Genomic DNA, 23,042 nt, shown 5'->3' with positions numbered 1-23,042 from the left:
CAGAGAGGAACAGGTTTCCCGATTCCTTTATGAGGCAGAATGACTATTAATCTTTCTAACCTCCTAAGTGATACGCAGAATTGAGAGTTGTATCATCAAAAATAGAATAAAAGTACCGTGAATAACAACAAGATTAAGCCAACTAACTGAATACAGGAAGCTGATATATTTCCAATTGTAGTACTTCACAGTGGCATGTGAATATCATGGTACATATCTATGGTAATGATTTAGCAACGCTGTAGATCAAATTCATAATAGGCTACTACCATCTGACACCATCACTGTACCAATGCTATTTCCATAATATTTTAGATAGCACCTTCTTCTCAAGTCAGATCATACAGTGGAGCCACAACACATTTCATATGCTTTCCACATTCCTACAACAGCGTGCGGTTATTTTTACAGATGAACGTAGCTGCGGTGTGTTGTTATTTAAATAGGCAGCAAACGAGCGCCACGTCAGACGCGAAACACATCATCCGCTTGGGACCAGAATAAAACTGCAGGAAAAAAGGCTGTTAGTGAACAGCCGCTGTGCAGACATATACGTCTAAACAAGGTGTGTTTCTGTGAGGTCGACTTATTAACTTGCAAATCGGAGTACAATGAACGCCAGGCCACATATGTGTTTCTCAGCACACACTACAACTTCCCTTCCAAACCACCATAAGCACACAATATAAAAGCATCACCGATCACACTGCACCGCTGGACTGAAATCATCTTTGCGCTCGCATCCAACTCACCTTTGCTGCCAATTACTTTCTGTGTTCACATCCACATGAGAGCCGAGACAGAAAGTGGATCTGGGAGAGAAAGGGTCGTTGACAGCTCCAGCTGGACTCGCTTTTCCGCTCAGCGATGTCCGATTCCTCAGCGAATAGTTCTTTTGAGTCGGATCTTTACAATGTATCGGTTGAACAAAATAGGTTCACGAAACCATTAGGTGCGTTCGACTTGAAGCACGGCTGTGAACTCCTCCAGCAGTTCAATTGCTATTTCAACAGAACTTTTGCCATTTGGGGGTAAATTTCAAATGAATTCAGGTAAACAAATTTCATGATCTCTTACAGTCTCAAACAAGTTGGCATCCTTTTAGAAAATGAACTAAACAAAATGATCAAAAGACCACATGTGCAGGTGGGGTAGAGTTTAAAAACTTCCATTCAAACATGAACATCTCTATAAACACTGTTTGCTGGAGAGAGAAAGAAAAAAAACAACAACTATTTATATTCTACGCTGTGCTATAACCCCAAGAGCCTTTTTAGCAAACAATTTCAAGCTAAATTTCAAATGAATTCAGGTAAACAAATTTCATGATCTCTCACAGTCTCAAACAAGTTGGCATCCTTTTAGAAAATGAACTAAACAAAATGATCAAAAGACCACATGTGCAGGTGGGGTAGAGTTTAAAACCTTCCATTCAAACATGAACATCTCTATAAACACTGTTTGCTGGAGAGAGAAAGAAAAAAACAACAACTATTTATATTCTACGCTGTGCTATAACCCCAAGAGCCTTTTTAGCAAACAATTTCAAACATGAAATCTACAACAAACTATTAAGCTCATGTGGTTAATGTGAAATGTCAAAAGCAAGAATGACATTTTTTCAACGAGTTTTTTTCGTAAGGCAGTCAATCTCTATTCAGACTGAGTTCATAGAAGACTTCTGTGTTCACCACTGGAGTGAACACAATCTCCAAAGAGTTCAAAATTCACTCATATTTCTGAAGAAAAGCAGGATATGGCTGTCTGGAGAGCATCTTCTGCAGGCGTCTGGAGTGCAAGGACTCGTCCCACTGGTGACGGTGGACAGTAACACATTGGATTTTAATCATGAAATCACTTTGTATTCTTAAGGCTGAAAGTTTTACAGAAATCACAGTGCACTACACAAACACAGCACAGTGCGAATCGCAAGCATGACACCCATAATCTGCAGAAAACGAGATCCAAAATGTGATACTGATGCAGTGACAGGTAATATGTGTGAAACAGTGACAGCTGTTGAACATCCTGGTTTTGGTTCGACTTCGAGCCTTAAAATCTTCAACATAGAAAATGACCAAAAGCTCTATGAACAGACCATGTCATCAAACTCTGAAGCTCTCTCCTTTGCCATCAATGTGCCGGAGACGCAGGTAGACGTCTGTGCCAATGCCCTGCATCGACTGGATGGCCAAGGAACCTCCCAAGTATTCGGCGTACGCCCGAGATGTAGGCAGGCCAAAGCCAAACCTGGAGGAGAAAACAAGTGGCATCACTGAGATGTTCTTCAATCCCATTACAGATCACCACAGCGCATCCTAATTTATCCAAATCCTCAAATGAACCTTAAACTGTGCCAAATAACTTAAACTAGTCTAAGCAGAAAAACAAATTCTATTAAAGGGGTCATATGATGCGATTTCAATTTGTCCTTTCTCTTTGGAGTGTTACAAGCTCTTGGTGCATAAAGAAGATCTGTAAAGTTGCAAAGACTAAAGTCTCAAATCCAAAGAGATATTCTTTATAAAAGTTAAGAGTCAGCCACGCCTACCTAAAATGGCTCGTTCTAACACGCCCCCACATGTCTACGTCACGATGTGGGAAGATTTGCATAACACCGCCCAAATGTTCACACAAAGAAAGAAGGAGTAACTTTTATTCTCGCTGTAATATTGAAAAGTGAAATGCCCAGAAATCAAAAGAATGCAGTAGCCCCTCACTGCAGAACACAAGATCCAGGGGGCGTGGTTGGATCCACATCTAGGGGGTGGAGATTGGTAGGTTTAGGGATCAGGGGGTGGAGACGGGTAGGTTTAGGTATATGTAAGGTGGGAGGAGTTGGATCTGGATCCACGCCCCCTGGATCTTGTGTTCTGCAGTGAGGACCATCTGAAAGAATGAGGGATGTGATGAGTATCACAGTCTGTGTCTTGGGTCACTCTCAGTAAGCCAACTGTGACTTGCTCTTCTGCCAAGAACACGCCGTTCTCTAGTGACTGGCTGAAGATGAGTCTGATCCAAACGTAAAGAACCATGAGAACAAGACCAGACACATGTCTCTCAATTTGTAAGACAAGCACAATACAGGGCTTTGGAGGTATTTGAGCCAAGGCTTAAAAGTTCTTTATGCTTATTATAAAATAATATTTCTCTGCCATACAAAAAACTCCTATGTTCATGGTGGTTGTACTATAACAGATGAAGAGCATCTAAATATTCCATGTAAACATTCCCGTTTCACCCTTGCGCGTATTGTATGAAAGTTAAGAGTTTAGTGGTCCTATTTAGTCATGAGAACTTGCACAGACAGGGTTAGTAAACAATTTAACCGCATTAGTCTCATGTTACCACAAAGTTTAAATCATTAAAAAAAATGTATTTTCATTTTTAGCCCAATGCAATATATTTTTCCCTGAAGACTGTCATCATGAAGTAAACATGATTTGTTCTTTTTTAAAAGCAGAGGAACGAGTCAGAATTATTTTTTTTGCCATAGGCGGCAACATGTCAGTTGCTGTTGATAAAGATGAACTTTTGAATCCAGAGAACATTCCTTTTGAAAAAGGAACAAACAACATTGGCAGTTTCTAATTTAGGTTTCTATCTCATTTGTAGAATAACTATAGACCTACATACTCCTCCATTGTATGGAGATCCATATGAAAAATGTTGGTTTTCAATGCACTGCATTTTTTTGAGAGGCTTATCTGTAGAGATTGTTTTGGATAGTTTGCCACTGTCATAGAAAACCTGTATCGTACCATTGAACTTGAACTGAACTTGGCAGGCAGTCCGTGTGGGTGACCTTATACGAACGTTACTAAGACTGCAAATATCAGAGAGAGAGAGGGGAGCTATACTAGGACAGGTCCCATAACAGGAACTTCAGCTTTCTTATGGATACAATTATAAAGACCCCATAAGCGTGTCCTCATCATAGTAGCTTTCAACTAGATTTTTAGGTTTTCTAAAATATGTTATATGGGCAAGTGTGTATTCTGGGCGGTTGTTAGGGCACTGGTTTGTAGTTGCTTATTGGTCAAGTCAAAAGGGGGCCTAGTCTCAAGTCCATGAGATACTTGCACTGATTTTAATCATCCAGCAGGTAAACAAAATATCAGCAACAGTGACAGTTACGCATGTCTAAGCAAGCTAAAAGAAGTTCAGGAGGTCTGTTAACATAGTAACAGAACAATAACCAGCTAAATGAATAATTACCAGTGAAGCCACTTCAAAATCATTTGTTTTAAAATGAGTTTGACACCATAAATCAAGATAAATGTGTTATGCAAAACCTTTCAAATAACCTTAAAGTTTTTTATTAAACCTTTTTCAGAATTAATATTATTTCCCTTTGACCTTTTCAATAAGGGTTTAGAGGAGGAAACTCTCTAAACAGGGAGGAACTCCGTGTTTTCTTTTTTGCATTACTTATTGCTGTTTATCTCACTATAATATCTGGCACTATATTGTGTCTCTTTTTAGCTGAAATGCTTTTGGCATTTCATAACTTCAGTGCATCTGATGGCTGGGTCACAATGACCCATGCTTGCCATAACTGCCTCAGATTGAATGGCCAGCAATCCTGTACAACCAGGAAAAGTTCCAAACTCAAATTCTTGCATAACGTGTCTGAAATGTTAACGACTTGCTTTTCCTGGCGTTTCACCAAAGGCTATAGTGTTAACACATGGTTACACTACAATAACCCCATCATGCACTGACAGACAGGAGAAATTGCTTAGACATCTATTTTTGGTCGTCGTTCATGCAGCAACAGATATAACTGTATCATACTGGTAAAAGTTCAATATTGTCCATATGAGCAGCTGCTAAGACAACACTCACCACAGTCCAAATATAGCAACTGCTTTAACAGCAAATCTGACTGTCACAACAGGATTAGATAGTTAAGAGAGCATAGTAGAACGGGAGGTGTGTCGTTTGTGTCACATTGACCTATATGTGACAGGAACGTTACCTCATGGCGTTCTTTAGCAGCTCAGGCAAGATGTAGTCCAGCGGCAGTGGAATGAAGGGAAAGCGGGCCGCCACATGGCCATTAATGCGAACCCGTGGAGAGTTCCCGTACTGATGCTCACAGAGCCGTCTTGAGGGGAACAGAGGAGATCAAGACATTACACTACCATTACAAGTCTTTTAAAGAAATTTAGCACAATTTATTTCCAAATTTAAGCAAAAGTCTTCAAAATGAGATGTTTTTAAGATCATGAGAAACATAAAATAAACTGGTCAAAACACTGGCATTATACATAAACACAAACAAAATTGCATATAGAGAAAATGAGGCACATGCTACTGGTTCTGCCTCACCAGGTTACGCAAGTACTGGTAAATTAATTGCCGTCTTGAGCATTTCATTTAGTCTAAAGTAATTTTATTAATAATTTGACACTAATTAAAGAGAGTGTCTCATTCATAGCCAGAAAAATGTGGTCTCTGTCTGGTTTTTGAGGGACGGCTTTGATCATGCCACTGTAAAGAGGAACAGGGCAGCTCTGCTGATGCAGCATATTAATTGTCAGACTCTCATGAGACGAGCAGAGCAGCCTGACCTCCAATCTTGCATAAGACCACAGAGAACGGTTTTTAGGACTGTAACAACTAATCGATAATGAAACTAGATAATTATTTCCGATCAATCCACATGAAAGCCACATAAAACCAAAACAAACATACTATTATTGGGCAGAATATGCTGCAAACTGCACCAGACTTTAGGTTGAAAGTCAGCTTAGTACAGAGGAGGAGAAACTGATCTCTCAGATCAGAATGAGAATACAGAGATATTCTGTCCATTTGTAGGCTGAAGGAATGAGTCACTGATTGGAAAAAGTGAAGTAAAATAAGAGTGATGGTGCATGTGTATGAGGCTTTAGCAACTGCACGTTCCTCATAAAACCCGTGTCTGCATACTGCACACAACCTGCATTGTGACCTGATTCTTTTCAACAAAGAAATAACCAGGAAGAATGTCGGACATTTCAGCAAAAGCCTCTAAACTTTCAACCAGCTGATGAAGAGAAAAACGGAAAGTAACTAAGACTATAAGGGAAACATGAGAAAAAGAAAAAAAAAGATTTACTGTGTTCTGATTGGATAATGCAGTTCAGGGAATTCTTTCTCTTACAACAGAAGCAAGAAAAAGAGAGTTATGATGACTTCCTCTTGTTCATATGTAAGATCAGTCATTTAGATGATCATCTTACATGAGATGATTTATGAGGCAGAATTTACAACACGCAAGACATAAACGGATGAAGTGTTTGAGTCGCTGTATATGATCATCTTTAGGAAATGTGCGTAAGTGGCAATGTTATGAAAATTCAAGTTCTCTGACGAATGTAAAGACAAAAATAATGTGTTTTTTTATGCTGGTTCATTTGCTGGCTCATCATGGCATGCAGTAACTGTATTCACCAGAAAATATATTAAACCTTAAGATTTCTTCACAATATAACTATTTCTAATATATTTTCTTAAATTTTTTTACTTCAGAATAATAGCAAGAAATTATGGTACTATAAATTCACAACAGTAGCAAACAGTTAAAGAAATGTTCACATGTACATCATCCAAATCTACAAACCATTCCTGGACTGTTGACACATTAAACTCATGTAGAAGTAGTAAATACATGTTTTGCTCCCACAGCAAAGGTTAGACAGTAGTTAAACAGTGACCTTTAACACTCATCTTGGTCAATCACAAATGAGAACTGGGCTTTGACTCTTTCCTTGAGCAAACAGAGCGCGCGCACACACACACACACACAGCTGTAAATGGAGCTGACTGTGCTGATAACAGAACAAAAGAGCTCAATAACCTCTTAAAACAGTCTTAAACACTCACATATGCAAACAGATGACAGGATGCAGCCAGATGGCAAACAGAAGGAAGATAAAAGGACAGCACACTCACCGAGCAAAATCAACCCACTTCTCGATGATCTTTTTAGGGGACAGGCGGCGGCATATAATGCCTACAAAGTCAGGCTGAAATAGTGCAAAGAACAAAATGACTGTAATAACCGTGCTACAGCAGAAACATGCCAACTGGAAGAGATATCATTTATACTGCTTTAGAGTCTTTAATAGTTCAGCTCGGACGTTTTTCATGAGCTGAATCAATCTACAGAAAATCTCATTTTTGCGTCAATCTGTACTAGTTTGATTCTTGATTACCTTTTCAAAATTTAGTAATAAACATCACTAACATCACAAAGCACATATTCAGTTTGTTAAAGCTGAAGAAGACAATTCCTACTCTTTATTTATTCCAGTAATTCAGTCTTAATAAATCAACCTGCTTTTATCTGTACAACAGCAGGCATGATTAAACGACAGCAATCAACTAGAAAATGTGCTTCCTGTCCTGAACCATTCCAGCTCTCAAGTGACTCCACAAGTAAGCAAATATATTGTATGTTGCAACAGGGCTCTTTGTAATTTGACAGCAGATGTGGGTGGGGGTCTCCACTTGTATATTTAGTCTATGCATGTGGGTCATGCAAAAATATTGGTGGTCCACTTGGCTGCCTGCAGGAGACACTTACATCACTGGACACATTACTGAAGACTGCATTGCTCTTACTGCTGTGATGTCCATGTGCTCATGGGTATTTTAAAGAAGAACTGGAAAGTTTCCTAATATGGATTTGTTTACTGTACATAGCATATTTGAACTTATCTAATACAAAAAATTGTAAGACCCATCGCTAATTGCTGGAAATGACTCTAATACTGTAAGAAATGGTGGTGGTGCTTAAATATTAAGCAAGGGACGTACGTTATCCTCATGCAGGGCAAGGTGGTGTGTGGCCAGCATGCGTATGCCCAGACGAGACGTCAACGTTGTGTCCAAGAAATTACGAACCAGAGTCTCGTCCTGAACAAAAAGAATGTAACAAATAAATAATGAAAGAAAGAACTAGGTCCGATTCACTGAGAATTACCAAAATAAAAGTATAATATGCACCATGCAGAAAGATGCTACAGTAAGATTATCTTACCGTTATGTGTTTACGACATTCCCTGAATCCTTCAGCTAACATGGTGACAACATCTTTGTGATCATCAAGAAGCTGTTTTACAAGTTTGCTATACCGAGCCTCAGTCTCCTGGTCTTTTATCTGAAGATAAAGATTTGCAAATAAAAATATTTGCAAAAATAATATTGGTTAGGTTAGCGAAATAATATTAATTGTTAAACTTTCATATGTAATAGACAATTTACAGTCAGAGTTAAAATTATAAATAAAGTCTGGTTGGGTAATCATATCTTAACTGTTATTTTCCCTAATTATGTGGCTTCTTACCAAACAAATAGATGGCTCCATTTACGCTAACAGAAAATGGTTTTGATACACGTGAATGAATTTGTTTCTTGTTATCTTTACAATCTTTTGATGTAAATGTTGCACTTGAATGCTTGAAGTATAAATTGTGACTACAAATTTTCTTACAAAGAATTCCAAAAAGATGGATGGTCAGGAAAATACATTTCAGACAGTGAAGATGAAGCTCCTTCAATATACTATTGACAAAGTATTCAAAAATTCAGCATGGCCATCATAGGAATAAATTACATTTGAAAATACATATATAAAATTATACTACTACAATATTACAATTTGACAATATTACAGTGTTTTTGATCAAATAAATGTAGATTTAATAAGCATAGGAGACACCTTTCAAAAACATTTTTAAAAAATCTTACAGACCCCACTTTTGTAGTGCACAATTAGTGTACATTTGTGTTATTTCATAGTTTGGATGACTTTACTATTACTCTAAAATGTGGGAACAGGCAAAGGTAACAGAATGAGAAGGTGTGGGCCATAATTTTGACAATAATTGCGGCAATCCCTTCAGTTGTCTCATATTTCCAGTTAGCAGATATTGTGCAACATAGGTATTTTTCATTTGAACTCACATTTGCCATATTCACGAGCCAGCATTTTACATAGTCAGTCAGTCAACAAAGACTTATGTTTCACTGGTGAGAGGTGATACCGCCACACGATCTTCTACAGCGGCTCAATCAGCACACTAAACTCACAGGCCTCTCAGGTTTCAGAATTAATTATGGAAATTTGCAAGCTGGTCAACAGTTGACTAGGCTGTGTATGAATTAATATGTAGAAGTTTGGTCATCTTGCACTTACAGCTGGGAAGTCGCTCAGCATGTGGTAGGCCCTGATATAAAGCTCGTGCTGTGGAGAAAGAGAGAATGAATCAGTACAATATATGGGTAACAAATGTGCTGTGATGCAGTTCCTAGAGCTGGTGTTCCCAGCCTTCCCCGAATCCCATTCCTGGCCCCTCACCAACCCTCTAAGCGCATGGCTTACATTCTTCTATTGATTCAAGGAACAAATTAAGAAGGATTTCACTTTCAACAGATCAAAGGTTGCGATGATATACACTGCAAATGCAAAACACATACATACATATATATATATATATATATATATATATATATGCTCGCGCAGCTCACACATCCAGGAGAAAAGAAACTTGTCAACGCTGCCCCATGACTTTTATTAATAACAGTTTATATATATATATATATATATATATAATGTTAATACTTTTTCATTCTTTAAATCTTTCTTTATTATTGTCAGTGTTGAAATGGATCAGATTTCATTGATAAACAGAAAGTTCTAAAGAACGTTTAAAAAAAACAAACATTTTTTTGTAACATTATAAATATCTTTACTGTTACTTTTGGTTAATTTTATGCATGCTTGCTGAATAAGGGTATTACTACCCTCAAACATTTAAATGGTAGTGTAGGTTAAGAAGATATTTGACTTGAAGATGCATTTACAAAAAAAAAAAAAAAAACTGATGAATAAATTAATTTTTGCAGGGCAGCATTTATTTTTAATTATGCAGACTCAATTGTTCTGAACACCTCTGAACTCAACTAGTGAGCTCAGAAAACAAAACAAGCTATAGACGAGACTCTTTTCTGGGGCAGATGTAGGTAAAAGTTCACTGGAGGAGGAGGACTTGCTGAAGGAAGTAAACAAGGAGGAGAAAGGGGAGGGCTTATTACTTGGTGATTGTCTGTTTGTTTTGTCTGTTAGTGGACCATGAAAGCGAGAATTGCCTGCAATGTTCATTATAGTTATTTATGTTTTTTTATTGTAGAGATGAACAGCTCAAGGAGGTCAGGACATCATACAACGTGATCCAAAAGTCGACACTGAACATCTTGGAATCAAAATTTAATTTAAAGCTGTAACTATTCTTAAACCATGCATTCCTGATGAACATGATCATCCGTTTTTACACAAATGTGTGGAGTTCATGCAGCTCAAGTAAAAAAATAAAAAAAAAAAGCCTTTTTACTAGTGGGATGTGATTTTGGACACCAATTTTGGAATAGTAAAAATAGAACAAGATTTTATTTATCATTTATAGTTTGCACTATAAACAAAAAAATGACAGCAGAAGTCCAACCACTTGTGCAGCAAGCCAAGTTTACAGTCAACATGAAGAACACCAAAGTAGTAACAAAACGGTTAAGCACAGTAAAAAAAAAAACATGGTTTCAGAAAAAGTTATCATGTCAGTCAACCTCAAATCATTTAGGCTACTGAAAAGAGTGCAAAAGATACACTACTGTTCAAAAATGTGGGCTTTTTTAATTTTATTGAAAGAAGTAGGCTGCATTTATTAGATCAAACATTCAGTAAAAACTGTAATTATTGTGAAATAGTATTACAATTTAAAATTTATATATTTTAAAATGTAATTTTTGTGATGGCAAAGCTGAATTGTTCACCATTGTCCTCAGTGTCACATAGTCCTTCAGAAATCAATCCCGAATTAATCACAGCTGAATATAGTTATGCAATTTAATAAGAAGAAAGTGAACTTTCTATTGATTAAAGAATCTTGTTTTTCAGGATTCTTTGATTAATAAGAACATTTGTGTGTACTATAAATATTTTTTAACATGATAAATGTCTTTACTGTCATTTTTCATAATGCATCCTTGCTGAATAAACATTTGAATTTCTCTAAAAAACAAAAAAACTTACTGACACCAAACATGAACAGTAGTGTACTTTTATGAGATAAGAATAGAAAAGGTACGTTGATTTTTCTGCACTAAATAATACCCATGCTTGTATTGACAAAGCCCTTTTTCTGTCCATCAAAAATCAATACCAGTACTCTGCTGGAGGGATTCAAGCGAAGTCACGCTCAGCAACACGTCACTGCAGAACACTAGGGGTTTGATAAGACTGGCATTGAATCGAACATGGTCAGTTCAGTTCTCTGTCTGAACACTATGCCCACCAGCCCCAGCTCCTCATCACCTAATATCCCCTCTGAGAGTATCAAGGGGGGAGCTTCTCCAACAAACCAACTTGTAAGGGAGATGGTAACACTACCCATCACAACAATGTATGATAGCAGAGAAATCCCACAGAGATGTAGAGGAACTTACCACTTGGAGAATGGTTGGGTTGCAGCCGATAATGAAGGGCAGGCTGCGGAAGCCCTTGATGCGATGGGCGATACGGACAGGCAGCTCTTTGTGTAGATACCTGCCACTGCTCTGCATTGAATCAAAGCACACACAGCTTCATTAGAACTCAATATTAACTCTCATAATGAAAATTTCTCCAATGCCAAGTAACAAGTACTTTATGGACTGGGTACCATGTTTATACCATGGTATGTGAAAATGTTAATTATGTGCAATATTAAATTTATCAAAGTATCACAGTATTACCATTTAACACCATAAATATATCATAATACCACCACTACTTGTAAAAAAATTAAATAAGATGTATCCCATGATAAATCAACATAATGATGCTAAACAGGCACAAAGCACAGTTTATGTACTGACAAACGACTAGTTTTTAGAAGACCGGCTCCAATGTGGGTTGGGATAAATGTAGGACAGAGGACAGGAGTGTGTAATTACCAGGACATGTTGTCCATCAGGAGACTTCCCTGCATACAGCATAGTGGCTGGTGTCAGTCTGACAGAAGGCTGTGAAGAGAACAGTACTGTTAAAAATAGCATATACTTGCATATACTTATTATGCCCATAGTCTATTAATCAAGGTTTCAGCCTGTTTTGGAAAAGTTAAAGAAATATTAACTAATCCATTTAGTTTTATAGGATCTAGCTATATCTGTATCTTATAAACGTTATATAAGTCCACGTCCATGGAGTGATTCATGGGTATAGTTACATTTATTAATAGGCCTATGTGTAAGTGAAGGGAGTGCATGAGAGTTCAGCAGCAAAGGACAAATCTATATTTAATATTTTCAATTCACAAGGTTAACAATGTAAAACACCATTGGTTCTTGTGTGTTTTAATCACAAGAAAGAATGAATGAGACTTGATCATAAAACACCATCTTACTATGACATATCATTGAGAGATAGAGCGATGCATTTTATGTCAGTAGTCTGCGATGCTGTTAAAAATATATAATTGAATTACAAGTTAGGAGAATTTCATCCAGCGTTTTGTCAAATAAAATAATAAAAGAAAAAAAGTTAGGTGTTTTTTTCCCTCCATGAGTATGAGCCTCATATCCTCACTATATAAGCCATTAAAGGGTTACAGGGTTAATGTTCCATGAAGGTAAATGATGACAGAATCACCATCTCTGCGTAAATCATTCCTTTTACTTGTTTCAATTATGGAAATATTCATAATGAACATATCAGTAGAAAAGCAGCAGTGGCAGAGTGGTAATCACATTGGGTTTGTTGAGTCACTAACACAGTCCCCAGTGAGATGCTCAAAGTAGCATAAGGATATGGTGCACACCAGCATGACTGAACACAACATGATGGATCTTTAGATGCACATGTTTAACATAAAACCAAGAGTTTGAAATAATAAAATGCATTTTTCAAATGATTGGCACATTTATGAAGCCTTCTGCCCTTGGTGTGACCCGTGACTCGTGACTCTTTAACTGCTGACACCTAATATACTAGATGTTTATCTGCCTTGATGTAAGATATCAGCAATCAACACACAGCTTAAGCATTCACTACAAAATAATAATCTTACTATTAAGACTAATTTTTCACAAAAAGGCAAACAAAGCAACTAACATTCTATTTAGTGCACTGATGCCATACATCCACTTGCTGGTATATGGAAAAAAATACTCAGAAAGTGAAGTTTGATACTTAATTAAATGCAATGAAAATTTGAAAAGATCAGTTATTTTGGGGGCCTACTGTATTTTGTTTTTATGGTCATTGGCTTTAGGTTTTGCGATAGAGGGTTTTATCATGGAGGTTATTAGCTGCTAAAGAGCTAAATGGCATTTCACCGGATGTGGCAGTAAATACTAACTTACCCTTGGACCACTAAAATGAAACATTTGAGACTAGTTAACGTAAAAGCTGTAAGTGTAGTTGAGGCTCATGAAAACACGAGTAACGTTAACCCACAAAAGTGGGATCCTCAGGCCATCCAAACCATGATGGATGGATGGAGACCACGGCGTATCGACTGCTACATCGCGGGGGTAAAGAGACCGCAGTTAATGGAAGCTTGTCGGGAAATAGTGACCGACCTTCTCGGCAGACGCGTCGATGGCAGACTGGTTGTAGAAAGACGTAACGGTTTTGGACCGTTCCCGAGCCAGCTCAGTGTAACTGGACATGGACGATGTAGACCGAAATCTTCTGTCGCTGAGCGGAGCGGCTGCTTTGGCCGGTGTGGACAGAAAGAGCCTGCTCACGCTGATCCTAGAGGCGCCGCTGCCCAGCAGCTCCATGGCCTGGCCTGTCACACGACCGCGCATTTTTACTCTTTGATAACGCAAATAACAAAATTCAATCCCCTGCCTGTAGCTTAAACATCCGTCTACCTCGCCATCCAATAGAGCGAATTCATTCGGCACTCTGGCACCATCACGTCTCTAGATGTGAAAATACCCGTTTCTTCTTCTTTTGTGTTTAATGGCGGTTGGCAAACCAGCTTAAGGTGCATTTCCGCCACCTACTGGGATGGAGTGTGAGGCCTCGATGAACGAATATATTATATACTACTTTAAAGGGGTCATATGATGCTGCTAAAAAGAAGGAGGGGGCTTTGTAGAAAACGAAGCGTTTGAGAGAGGCGGGGCATAGAGGACCTACAATAATGTACAGTATTTGAAAAATAATGTGTTTTTTGAACATTAAAGCATGTCAACATATTCTGTTACACCAAATACACAAAATAATGATCTTTAAAAAAGCATCATATGACCCCTTTAAATAAAACATACCCGTTTCTTCTGGTGTTTATCTGAAGACCCTTGTGATCAGCCAATCAGCGAGCAGAGGAGGCGGGGCTTTTGGGTCATCACGACCTCAGCAGCAACTGAAAGCCAGTGAGTCACGGCGCACTGGGCGCAGCAAGGACAATGAGACAGACAGAGAACAGGGTGTACTGTACTTCCTTTGACAAACACTCGCAGATTATGCTATGAAATGTATTATGTTGAAGAGAAAGAAACATTAAAAAAGCAAGACTATTTTATATATTATGCTCTGTAGTATGTTGATGTAGATATAAATTCAAGTTTCTGTTCGAATGATCAACACCCATTAGCAATTAGGGGAGATTGGGGTAAAAGCTGCAATGTTATACTTAAAGTGATACACCCATAAAAGTGATTTCTTCTTTTTCAGGTTGTTCTAAACCGTTTAGATGTATTTCTTTAGTGGAATGCTATTGAAACATCTCAGTTACTCTTTGCTTTCATTGTATGGAAAAATATGCAATGAAAGTAAAAGATGACTGAGACTGTCAGTCACTGTCATTATGTTTAACTTCTCTGTTTGTGTTACACTAAGAAAGTAAGGCATACAGGCTTGAAACAACATAATGGTGGGTAATTTTGGGGGATGAATTATTCCTTCAAGTTGTTCACAAGGAGAAATGAGAAAGATGTAAAATAAATACACCTAATTAAAATTAAAAGAAGGAATCTACATCATAGAAATAGCACTTTTAAAAATATAGTTCAGTGACACAATTTGCCTCACAATGTCAAGGGCTAAGTTGAATCATTAGGGAATAAGTGAACTAAAATGCACTCAAAATACAATCATTTCCATAAGCAATTGTCCACCCAAAATCATCATGATCATCATCCTAAAATCATCTACCAGTGTCAGCTGCAATGCTTCACTGCCATTCACAAATCTGTGGCCTCATGGGATAGTAAAGTGTCCATTGAATGCACATTTCAGAATGTCACTGGAACTATTAGGTTATTAGGTACTCTTTTACTGTGATTTCAGACATAATTTTTTTGCCTCACAATGTCAAGGGCTAAGTTGAATCATTAGGGAATAAGTGAACTAAAATGCACTCAAAATACAATCATTTCCATAAGCAATTGTCCACCCAAAATCATCATGATCATCATCCTAAAATCATCTACCAGTGTCAGCTGCAATGCTTCACTGCCATTCACAAATCTGTGGCCTCATGGGATAGTAAAGTGTCCATTGAATGCACATTTCAGAATGTCACTGGAACTATTAGGTTATTAGGTACTCTTTTACTGTGATTTCAGACATACTTTTTTGTCACATACTGTTTTTCTATTTAGTAGGGATGTATGTGATTTCGTATGCAGCCAAGCTTCATGTTGCGTACATCACTCATTACATCACATGGTAATGTTTACGGCAAGCATGAAGTTGCATATGACAGCTTTTAGGAGCTCCTCTAAAAAAATTTTTTACTGGTAAATGATATAGTTTTGTAAATTAGAATTCAATAGACATTCTTAATTCAATTGTGTATGGGCACACAACTCTGCTGGGCTGAGTTTTATCGGGTTATAGAAAAAACATAAGAATAACAACTGAAAATTAACTTATTTATGCAAAAGCTGAATGAACTAGCCTTTTCATTTCACAGCTCAGAATGTGTAACAAACACTTATGACAATTCACAATTAAAATAACAAAGACACTGATTAAACTCAAAATTAATTTATTTGCAATATTTAGTTTTTCTATTCCTCGATAAAAAGAGAGAATTATCTCGTTCCGATATGAGGCAAAGATGACACAAGAAAATTGTGACAATGTTGTGCCAATGTGAGCAAAAGATGATGCAAAAAAAATTAGAAATAGGAAAATTCACATAAACGAGATGATGAAGACAAGAAATGGAAGGAGATGTAGCGAACACACTCCCAACACTTTGGCTCCACTGGGGTCCTCCATAATATGAGAAGACATGAATGTGCAAGTATAAAACACAGATGACTCGAACATAAGTGGGAAAACACTCTTGCACCGATGTGAGCAAAAGATGATGCAAAAAATTAAAAATAGGAAAATGCACATGAACGAGACGATGAAGACAAGAAATGGAAGATGTAGTGAACACGCAAGTATGAAGCACAGATGACTCAAATAAAAAAGATGGTTCCTCGATCCCTCTGGCTCTGCTGGGGTATACCTCGTCTCTATGGCTCCACCTTGGTCTGTCATCCCTCTGGCTCCAACATGGACTTCTGGGCATTTGGCTGTGTCTGGACCCTCTAACCTTTTGGCTCCACTGGGGTCCTTCTTAATATGAGGAGATGATGCGAATGCACAAGTATAAAGCATTGATGACTCAAACATGAGAGCGAGAATAATGTTGTGCCAATGTGAGCAAAAGTCGATGCAAAAAAATTCAAAATAGGAAAATGCACATAAACGAGACAATGAAGTCAAGAAATGGAAGGAGATGTAGCGAACACATTCCAACACTTTGGCTCCACTGGGGTCCTCCATAATATGAGGAGAAGATGTGAATACACAAGTATAAAACACAGTTGACTCAAACATGAGCGGAAGAATTATCTCACTTCTATGTGAGCCAAATATACTTGCAAAATAATCCAAAACAACAAAATGCCCACGAACGAGATGATGGTTCATTAATCCCTCTGGTTCTAATGGGGTCCCTTGTCTCTATATGACTCTGCCTTGGTCTGTTGTCCCCTGGCTCCAACATGGATTTCTGGGCCTTTGGCTGCATCTGGACCCTTCAACCCTTAAGCTCCACTGGTGTCCTTTATAATGCGTATGAGAAGAGGATACGAACGCACAAGTATAAAGCATTGATGACTCAAACATGAGAGCGAGAACAATGTCACGCCAATGTGAGCAAAAGGTGATGCAAAAAAATTCAAAATAGGAAAATGCACATGAACGAGATGATAAAGACAAGAAATGGAAGGAGATGTAGCGAACACACTCCAACACTTTGGCTCCACTGGGGTCCTCCATAATATGAGAAGACATGAATGCGCAAGTATAAAACATCAATGACTCAAACATGAGAGGAAGAACAATCTCGCTTCTATGTGAGCCAAATATACTCGCAAAATAATCCAAAACAACAAAATGCCCACGAAAAAGATGATGGTTCGTTAATTAATCCCTCTGGCTCTGCTGGGGTTCCTCGCCTCTATGACTCCACCTTGGTCTGTGATCCCAAGAACCCATAGACTAAATGCACATGAATGAGATGATGAAGAGTAGAAATGGAAGGAGATGTAGTGAACACGCAAGTATGAAGCACAGAAGACTCATAGATAAAAGATGGCTCATCAATCCCTCTGGCTCTGCTGGGTTTCCTCGTCTCTACGATTCCGCCTTGGTCTGTTGTCCCCCTGTCCACCTCAACACTCTTGCACCGACGTGAGCAAAAGATGATGCAAAAAATTCTAAATAGGAAAATGGAAGGAGATGTAGCGAACACACAAGTATGATACACAGATGACTCAAATATAAAAGATGGTTCCTCTATCCCTCTGGCTCTGCTGGGGTTCCTCGTCTCTATGGCTCCACCTTGGTCTGTCATACCTCTGGCTCCAACAAGGACTTCTGGGGGCACAGACGACTCATAGATAAAAGATGGCTCATCGATCCCTCTGGCTCTGCAGGGTTTCCTCGTCTCTACAGTTCCGGACTTCTGGGCCTTTGGCTGCATCTTGACCATCCAACACTTTGGCTCCACTGGGGTCCTTCTTAATATGAGGAGATGATGCGAATGCACAAATATAAAGCATTGATGATTCAAACATGAGAGGGAGAACAATCTTGCCCTGATGTGAGCCAAAGATGATGACTGATTATCTTTTCAACCAAGCCAAAGGTTCACATTTGTTGTTACAGATATGATATAGCTAACATGCAGTGAAACATGCAATCATACATCAACAGCTTTACAGTGCCTTCATACCAACTGTGAGCAAGCCAAAGGTGACAGTGGCAAAGAAAAACTTCCTTTGGTACAATAAGTAGGGGGTACAATAACCTGTACTCACAAGAGTAGTAACCCAGGTAGGACTGTCCCAAGTATGGGTCCATTCATACAGCCAATGTGACAGTTCTGTGCACAGGTGATCCTTGGAAATGACTGAATCATACTTCTCAGTTTATGAATGTTTCTCCAACAATGACATTTAAGATCCTACAGATGATTGTTCTTTCCACTGATACTGTAGTGAGAACAGCTTAAAAGCCACACACTGATGATGAACATATTATTTAAGCCAAGTAAAGTCTCTGAAATGTATTCTATACATACAGTAGTCAACATTTGAAGTGGATCAAAAAAGTTCATCAATGTTGTTCTAAGACAAGAAAGCATTTTGGTTTTAGGTTTTAGGACAACTTTGATGAAAGGTTTTGATCCACTGCAAATGTTGACTACTGTATATATTAAATAAGATTTTTCAAGGTTACTTTAGATTTTTCTTATAAAGACTTAACGTTACCACTGGTAAAAGATTGCTGTCTCTCATGGTGACCGTGATTTCACCAAGTACAACATGTTCCTGGATCAACATCCTTGTTGATCCTGGAACAACATTCCAATTAACCAATCAGAATTGAGGGATAACTTTTCAGGAAATATCCATTTTAGGCTTAAGGTCAGGGTTAGGTGCTTCTACACCCTTGTTAATCAGCTATCATTTCACACTGATTTTAGGAATACATTATGGGTAGGGTTAGGTTTAGGGTAGGGATTGGGTTTAGTCAATATTTTTGGACAGTAATGTTGATCCAGGAACATGTCTTACTTGGCAAAATCACGGCGACCTGTCTCTCATATCCAGAGATTTGTCAGAGGTAAAAAGGTGAGGCGTTCTTAAAATGTTTTCTTCTGGTTAACATTAGACCTGTGAAGTCGGCTACATTAAAGCAGAAAAACAAATACGAGAGAAATAAGTCGAGAAGTTTAGCTTAAGTTAGCCTCTATCACCGGATAATTGTGATACACAGCATATTAACATGTTGTTTTTTGCTTATTTTGTTTTGGAAGCAGTGCAAGGACTCCAAATAGAAACAGTAAAATTTGAAATATGCAAATTGCAAACGAACCATAACTGCGATAAAACGTTAGAAGAACTATTTTCATAGCTTTACACTGACAGGAGAATCACACGGCAGCGGTCAATAAATACTCAGTTACCGCGCTTGCACTGTGACGTCACAAAGCGCGAGCGCGCCTCAAAGCCCTGCATAGAACGTTTTTTTTCTCCTTTTTCTCTCTGGCAGGCAGCTAATGTTAACATGATAATGTGCATATGTAATACCTCTTGCTTTTGAGGCATTGATTTAATAAAGCGTTAAGAAAATAAAAAAAAATTAAAAAACAACAGAGACCAAAATCAAACATGACAAAAAAGAAACACCAAGTATGCCTATCTTCCTTAGCCGATTTGTTAATGAAATTCATTCTCCGATCTGTCTTTGCATCACTTACATTACCTTCCTACTTTTTAAAATCTTGCTGCAGACAAGGAAATTTATTGATATTAATATTAATAAGCAAATATCAGCGCATTCATTCCAAAGAGACACGGTTCCGAAGCGAAACTTTCTAATGAAATTAATCGAATATAACGTTTTTTAACAAAGGACATATAACGTTACTATGTTAATACCAAGTATTTTAGAAGTATACTATGGCAATACCATAGATAAGGGCAATACCATGTTTTTACTAGTGGTACATGGTATCGTTTGAAGTACTTGTAAGTAATGGGTTAAATTAATAGTTATATTTAAGGATGCAGCTGAAGCTCACTATCTTACATGCAGGAAAATGCAACCCTAAAGTAGTAAGCAACAACGAAGAGGACTGCAGCCTTATCCATATGTTAAACACGTTTGTAGCAAAAAAATCTAAATGCACCAAACGACTAAATACTGCAGTAAATTTACAAAAACAGGATAACAAATGAAAGCAGGCTCATACATACAGAATACACACTATTATTAATAATATTATTATTTTTTGGACACTTACATTCACAACTAAGAGTGAGGCATAAATGGGAATAGTTTAAATAAGAACATGGTGTATGACACCATTATATTAATTAAAACAAAAACATAAGTCGTCACATTTTTTATGTCATTCATTCTGACAATCTCTGAAATATATTTTGAAAACAATGTTTAAAAAACTAAAACAAACAAGAAAAAATACTGAAAGGCCTAAAATTATGAAAGAGGTTACAAAACAATTGCCTTTCACCTACAAAAAGTAGTCACAGAGGAATAGGAGCAAATTTAACATGATGGCTATACATTAGTTTTTCTCTGTCTCTTTGAGACAATAAGTCTTTAACATAGGTGAATTAAGGAGTCTGATTTCCTTTTTAACTGCTCTCCTCACAGAACCATGATCTCAATTCAAATTGAGTCCAGAAATGCAAAGCAATAATGAGAAATACTGCCAGCAACTGAACGCTTCATGCTCATTGATTCTCTCTCTTCCAAACCACGGCCATGTTCTTGTCAGTAAGGGCAACCAAGTAATGTAGATCAGGATCCATGGCAATGCTGTTAATAGATGGCCCCTCTAATGCACCCATTCCAGCTCTAACCGGTGATGGCCACTCCAGCACCTGAAATAACATGAGCAATGAGGAAAATGAGATCCAAGGGCTCTGTATTCAAACATCAACAGTAACCACTCCTTAACAGGTTGAACATGTTGAAAAGATAGAATACCTTCTTAAAGGATTTAATACCGTAGCTAGCTAATAGGATTATTTTAGTGAGAGATAATGCCCGATTATTTGGAGTGGATTATCATTGTTTCTGTATGATAGAAAATGGCTAAAAAAATAAACAAAACTGTGAATACATGCCATCTTTTATTTGGCGCATGTAAAATTATCATTAATTCCCAATCCAAGATTTTACATTAACACATACCATATCGCTCACCCAGCAATGTTTAACTTACCTCAGTAGCTGAGATTGTTTTTCCACTCTTGAACTGTTCCATCATGGTGTCCGTGATATGGTACATCCACAGCCTGCCTTGCTCATCCCCACACACCACATAACCATAGCCTACAAGAAAAACAGTCCACATCAGTTTTGCTTTCAGATTTTCTGCATATCTGACACCATATTTCTGGGCTATTTGAATGTGCATAAATACACATAAAAATCTCACCAGTGATTTGGTAGATTATTATGAGCACTGCTTAGGCATATTCTGCATATTTTAGTAATAAAGAACAAATGGTAAAATAAATAAATAAAACAAGGTTCTTTTCTCTATGTGGACATTTGACTATATTATAGGGCTGCACGATAATGGTAATCACAATTGTTTTGCTTAAATTATAATCACAATTGCCATTTTAGAACGTCAGCTTCCATATTTTTATTTTACCTCATCCAGTTTTTTGATGTATTATTTTTATTATATAAATTAACACTCTCTACATTATGAAAACTTGTAAAACAAAAAGCTTCTCTCAATAGCTAACCCACTGAAATTCCTAATATTAACTAAATTCCACATTATGTTAACACATTTCTAATAAAACAACAACAAAAATTAATTTGTATTGTGGCACAGATGTTGCATGCATTTATTCCGCACACAATATAGTCATAAATAATGTTCAGATTTATTACAGTTCATAACTGAGGCCTGCTCACACATCCCAACATATGTTGCCTAGAGTTTTCCGATCATTAGTGCTTTTTCTCAGAGCAGAAGAATGGGAAGATTAAGTACAACTCTGGCCCGAAATCTTGTATCCATTTAACAGAAAAGGTCTGATTGTGGGACCTAAACTCTGGCAACTGCAAGCCTGAAAGCTTATGAAGGCTTGTTAACAATGCAAGATAAAGCAAATGTCAAATTAAACATTTTCAGCAGGCAAATATCGCAGAAGATTATGTTTAATTAACTGAGAAAAGCAGAAATCATGATCTCAATTAAAATACGATTTATCATGCAGCCCTACCATATGACATTTCATTCAAATATTATGAATACCTGGACAGGTGCCTAGAGACAGGTATGGGATGTCAGTGCTGGACCACAGCAGCTCTGCCAGCACAACAGCTGGCACCTCTTTCTTTCTGCCGTTCCAAGATGCCCGCGTGGCTCTCCAGCTCCACAGGTAGATAGAGCCCTGCATGTGGCTCTTGGATGCTTGGAGTAAATAATACAACCATCATTATTGCCTTCAGTATCAGACAGTGTGTTAAGAGTAAATTTAATAGAGAGTAAGCCTAACTACTATATATATATATATATATATATATACACACAGTGCCTTGCTAAAGTATTCAAACCCCTTCATTTTTTTCACGTTTTGTTATGTTGCAGCCTTATGTTATACTGCTTTAAATTACTTTTTTTTCCACATCAATCTACACTCTATACACCATAATAATGAAGCAAATAACAGGTTTTTTTGGAAAGGCACATATGTCTTAAATGGTCTAACAGCTGAAAATGCATATTAGAGCAAAGACCAAGCCCTGAGATCAAAAGAACTGCCTGTAGAGCTCAGAGACAGGATTGCATCAAACCACACATCTGGGGAAGAGTTCAGAAAAAAATTCTGCTGCATCGAAGGTTCACAGAAGCATGTAGCCTCCATTATCCATAATGGAAGACGTTTGGAACAACCAGGACTCTTCCTAGAGCTGGCCTCCTGGCCAAACTGAG

At 37.7% G+C, this 23,042-nt stretch overlaps 3 protein-coding genes and 2 long non-coding RNA genes across 6 annotated transcripts in view; 1 reads left to right on the top strand and 4 right to left on the bottom strand.

Annotated features, from left to right (window-relative positions):
* Positions 1–921, bottom strand: part of LOC107712147 (protein orai-2-like) — a 5,519-nt gene extending 4,598 nt beyond the window's left edge. Inside the window, exon 1 of the mRNA XM_016517293.1 lies at positions 753–921. The gene's annotated coding sequence lies outside the window, so the exon portion shown is untranslated. The remainder of the gene's footprint in view (positions 1–752) is intronic.
* The window catches only part of LOC107712149 (uncharacterized), a 9,306-nt gene extending 4,666 nt beyond the window's left edge, over positions 1–4,640 (bottom strand). Inside the window, exons 1-2 of the long non-coding RNA XR_001636772.1 lie at positions 4,629–4,640; positions 713–714 (exon numbers count right to left, since the gene is read on the bottom strand). This is a non-coding gene — a long non-coding RNA (uncharacterized LOC107712149). The remainder of the gene's footprint in view (positions 1–712; positions 715–4,628) is intronic.
* LOC107712148 (uncharacterized) lies at positions 991–1,419 on the top strand. The gene is made up of 2 exons (XR_001636771.1): positions 991–1,052; positions 1,313–1,419. It is a non-coding gene; the product is annotated as an uncharacterized LOC107712148 (long non-coding RNA).
* A 322-nt stretch (positions 4,641–4,962) lies between the features above and the next one.
* On the bottom strand, positions 4,963–13,980 carry LOC107712146 (3-methyl-2-oxobutanoate dehydrogenase [lipoamide] kinase, mitochondrial-like). 2 transcript variants are annotated; one of them, XM_016517292.1, is made up of 9 exons: positions 13,909–13,927; positions 13,612–13,823; positions 11,983–12,051; positions 11,494–11,604; positions 9,191–9,238; positions 8,033–8,152; positions 7,810–7,908; positions 6,943–7,016; positions 4,963–5,110 (listed from the first exon to the last, which is right to left on the bottom strand). In XM_016517292.1, the coding sequence occupies exons 2-9, from the start codon at positions 13,813–13,815 to the stop codon at positions 4,978–4,980; spliced, it is 858 nt and encodes a 285-aa protein (XP_016372778.1). In that variant the 5' UTR covers positions 13,816–13,823; positions 13,909–13,927; the 3' UTR covers positions 4,963–4,977. The 2 variants fall into 2 exon arrangements, with proteins under 2 accessions (XP_016372778.1, XP_016372777.1); XM_016517291.1 differs by having other exon boundaries at positions 13,612–13,980.
* Positions 13,981–20,814: 6,834 nt separating this feature from the next.
* LOC107712122 (leucine-rich repeat and WD repeat-containing protein 1-like) overlaps positions 20,815–23,042 on the bottom strand; it is a 13,406-nt gene continuing 11,178 nt past the window's right edge. Inside the window, 3 exon segments of the mRNA XM_016517266.1 lie at positions 20,815–20,964; positions 21,309–21,418; positions 22,362–22,520. Of these exon segments, the coding sequence (XP_016372752.1) occupies positions 20,815–20,964; positions 21,309–21,418; positions 22,362–22,520 (419 nt within the window).

Source organism: Sinocyclocheilus rhinocerous, unplaced genomic scaffold (genome assembly GCF_001515625.1).
Source record: "Sinocyclocheilus rhinocerous isolate Xijiao unplaced genomic scaffold, SAMN03320098_v1.1 scaffold1319, whole genome shotgun sequence".
NCBI lineage: Eukaryota > Metazoa > Chordata > Actinopteri > Cypriniformes > Cyprinidae > Sinocyclocheilus > Sinocyclocheilus rhinocerous.
The sequence above is the reverse complement of the archived record's forward strand: the minus strand, read 5'-3'. Positions and strand labels throughout refer to the sequence as shown.

Coding starts and splice junctions, on each gene's coding strand:
- LOC107712146 (XM_016517291.1), bottom strand. CDS start 13,842: ATGCGCGGTCGTGTGACAGGCCAGGCCATGGAGCTGCTGGGCAGCGGC. Junction 8,153..9,190: donor TGCTGAGCGACTTCCCAGCT/GTAAGTGCAAGA, acceptor CTTTATCTTCAG/ATAAAAGACCAGGAGACTGA. Junction 5,111..6,942: donor AAGTGGGTTGATTTTGCTCG/GTGAGTGTGCTG, acceptor GTTCCCCTCAAG/ACGGCTCTGTGAGCATCAGT.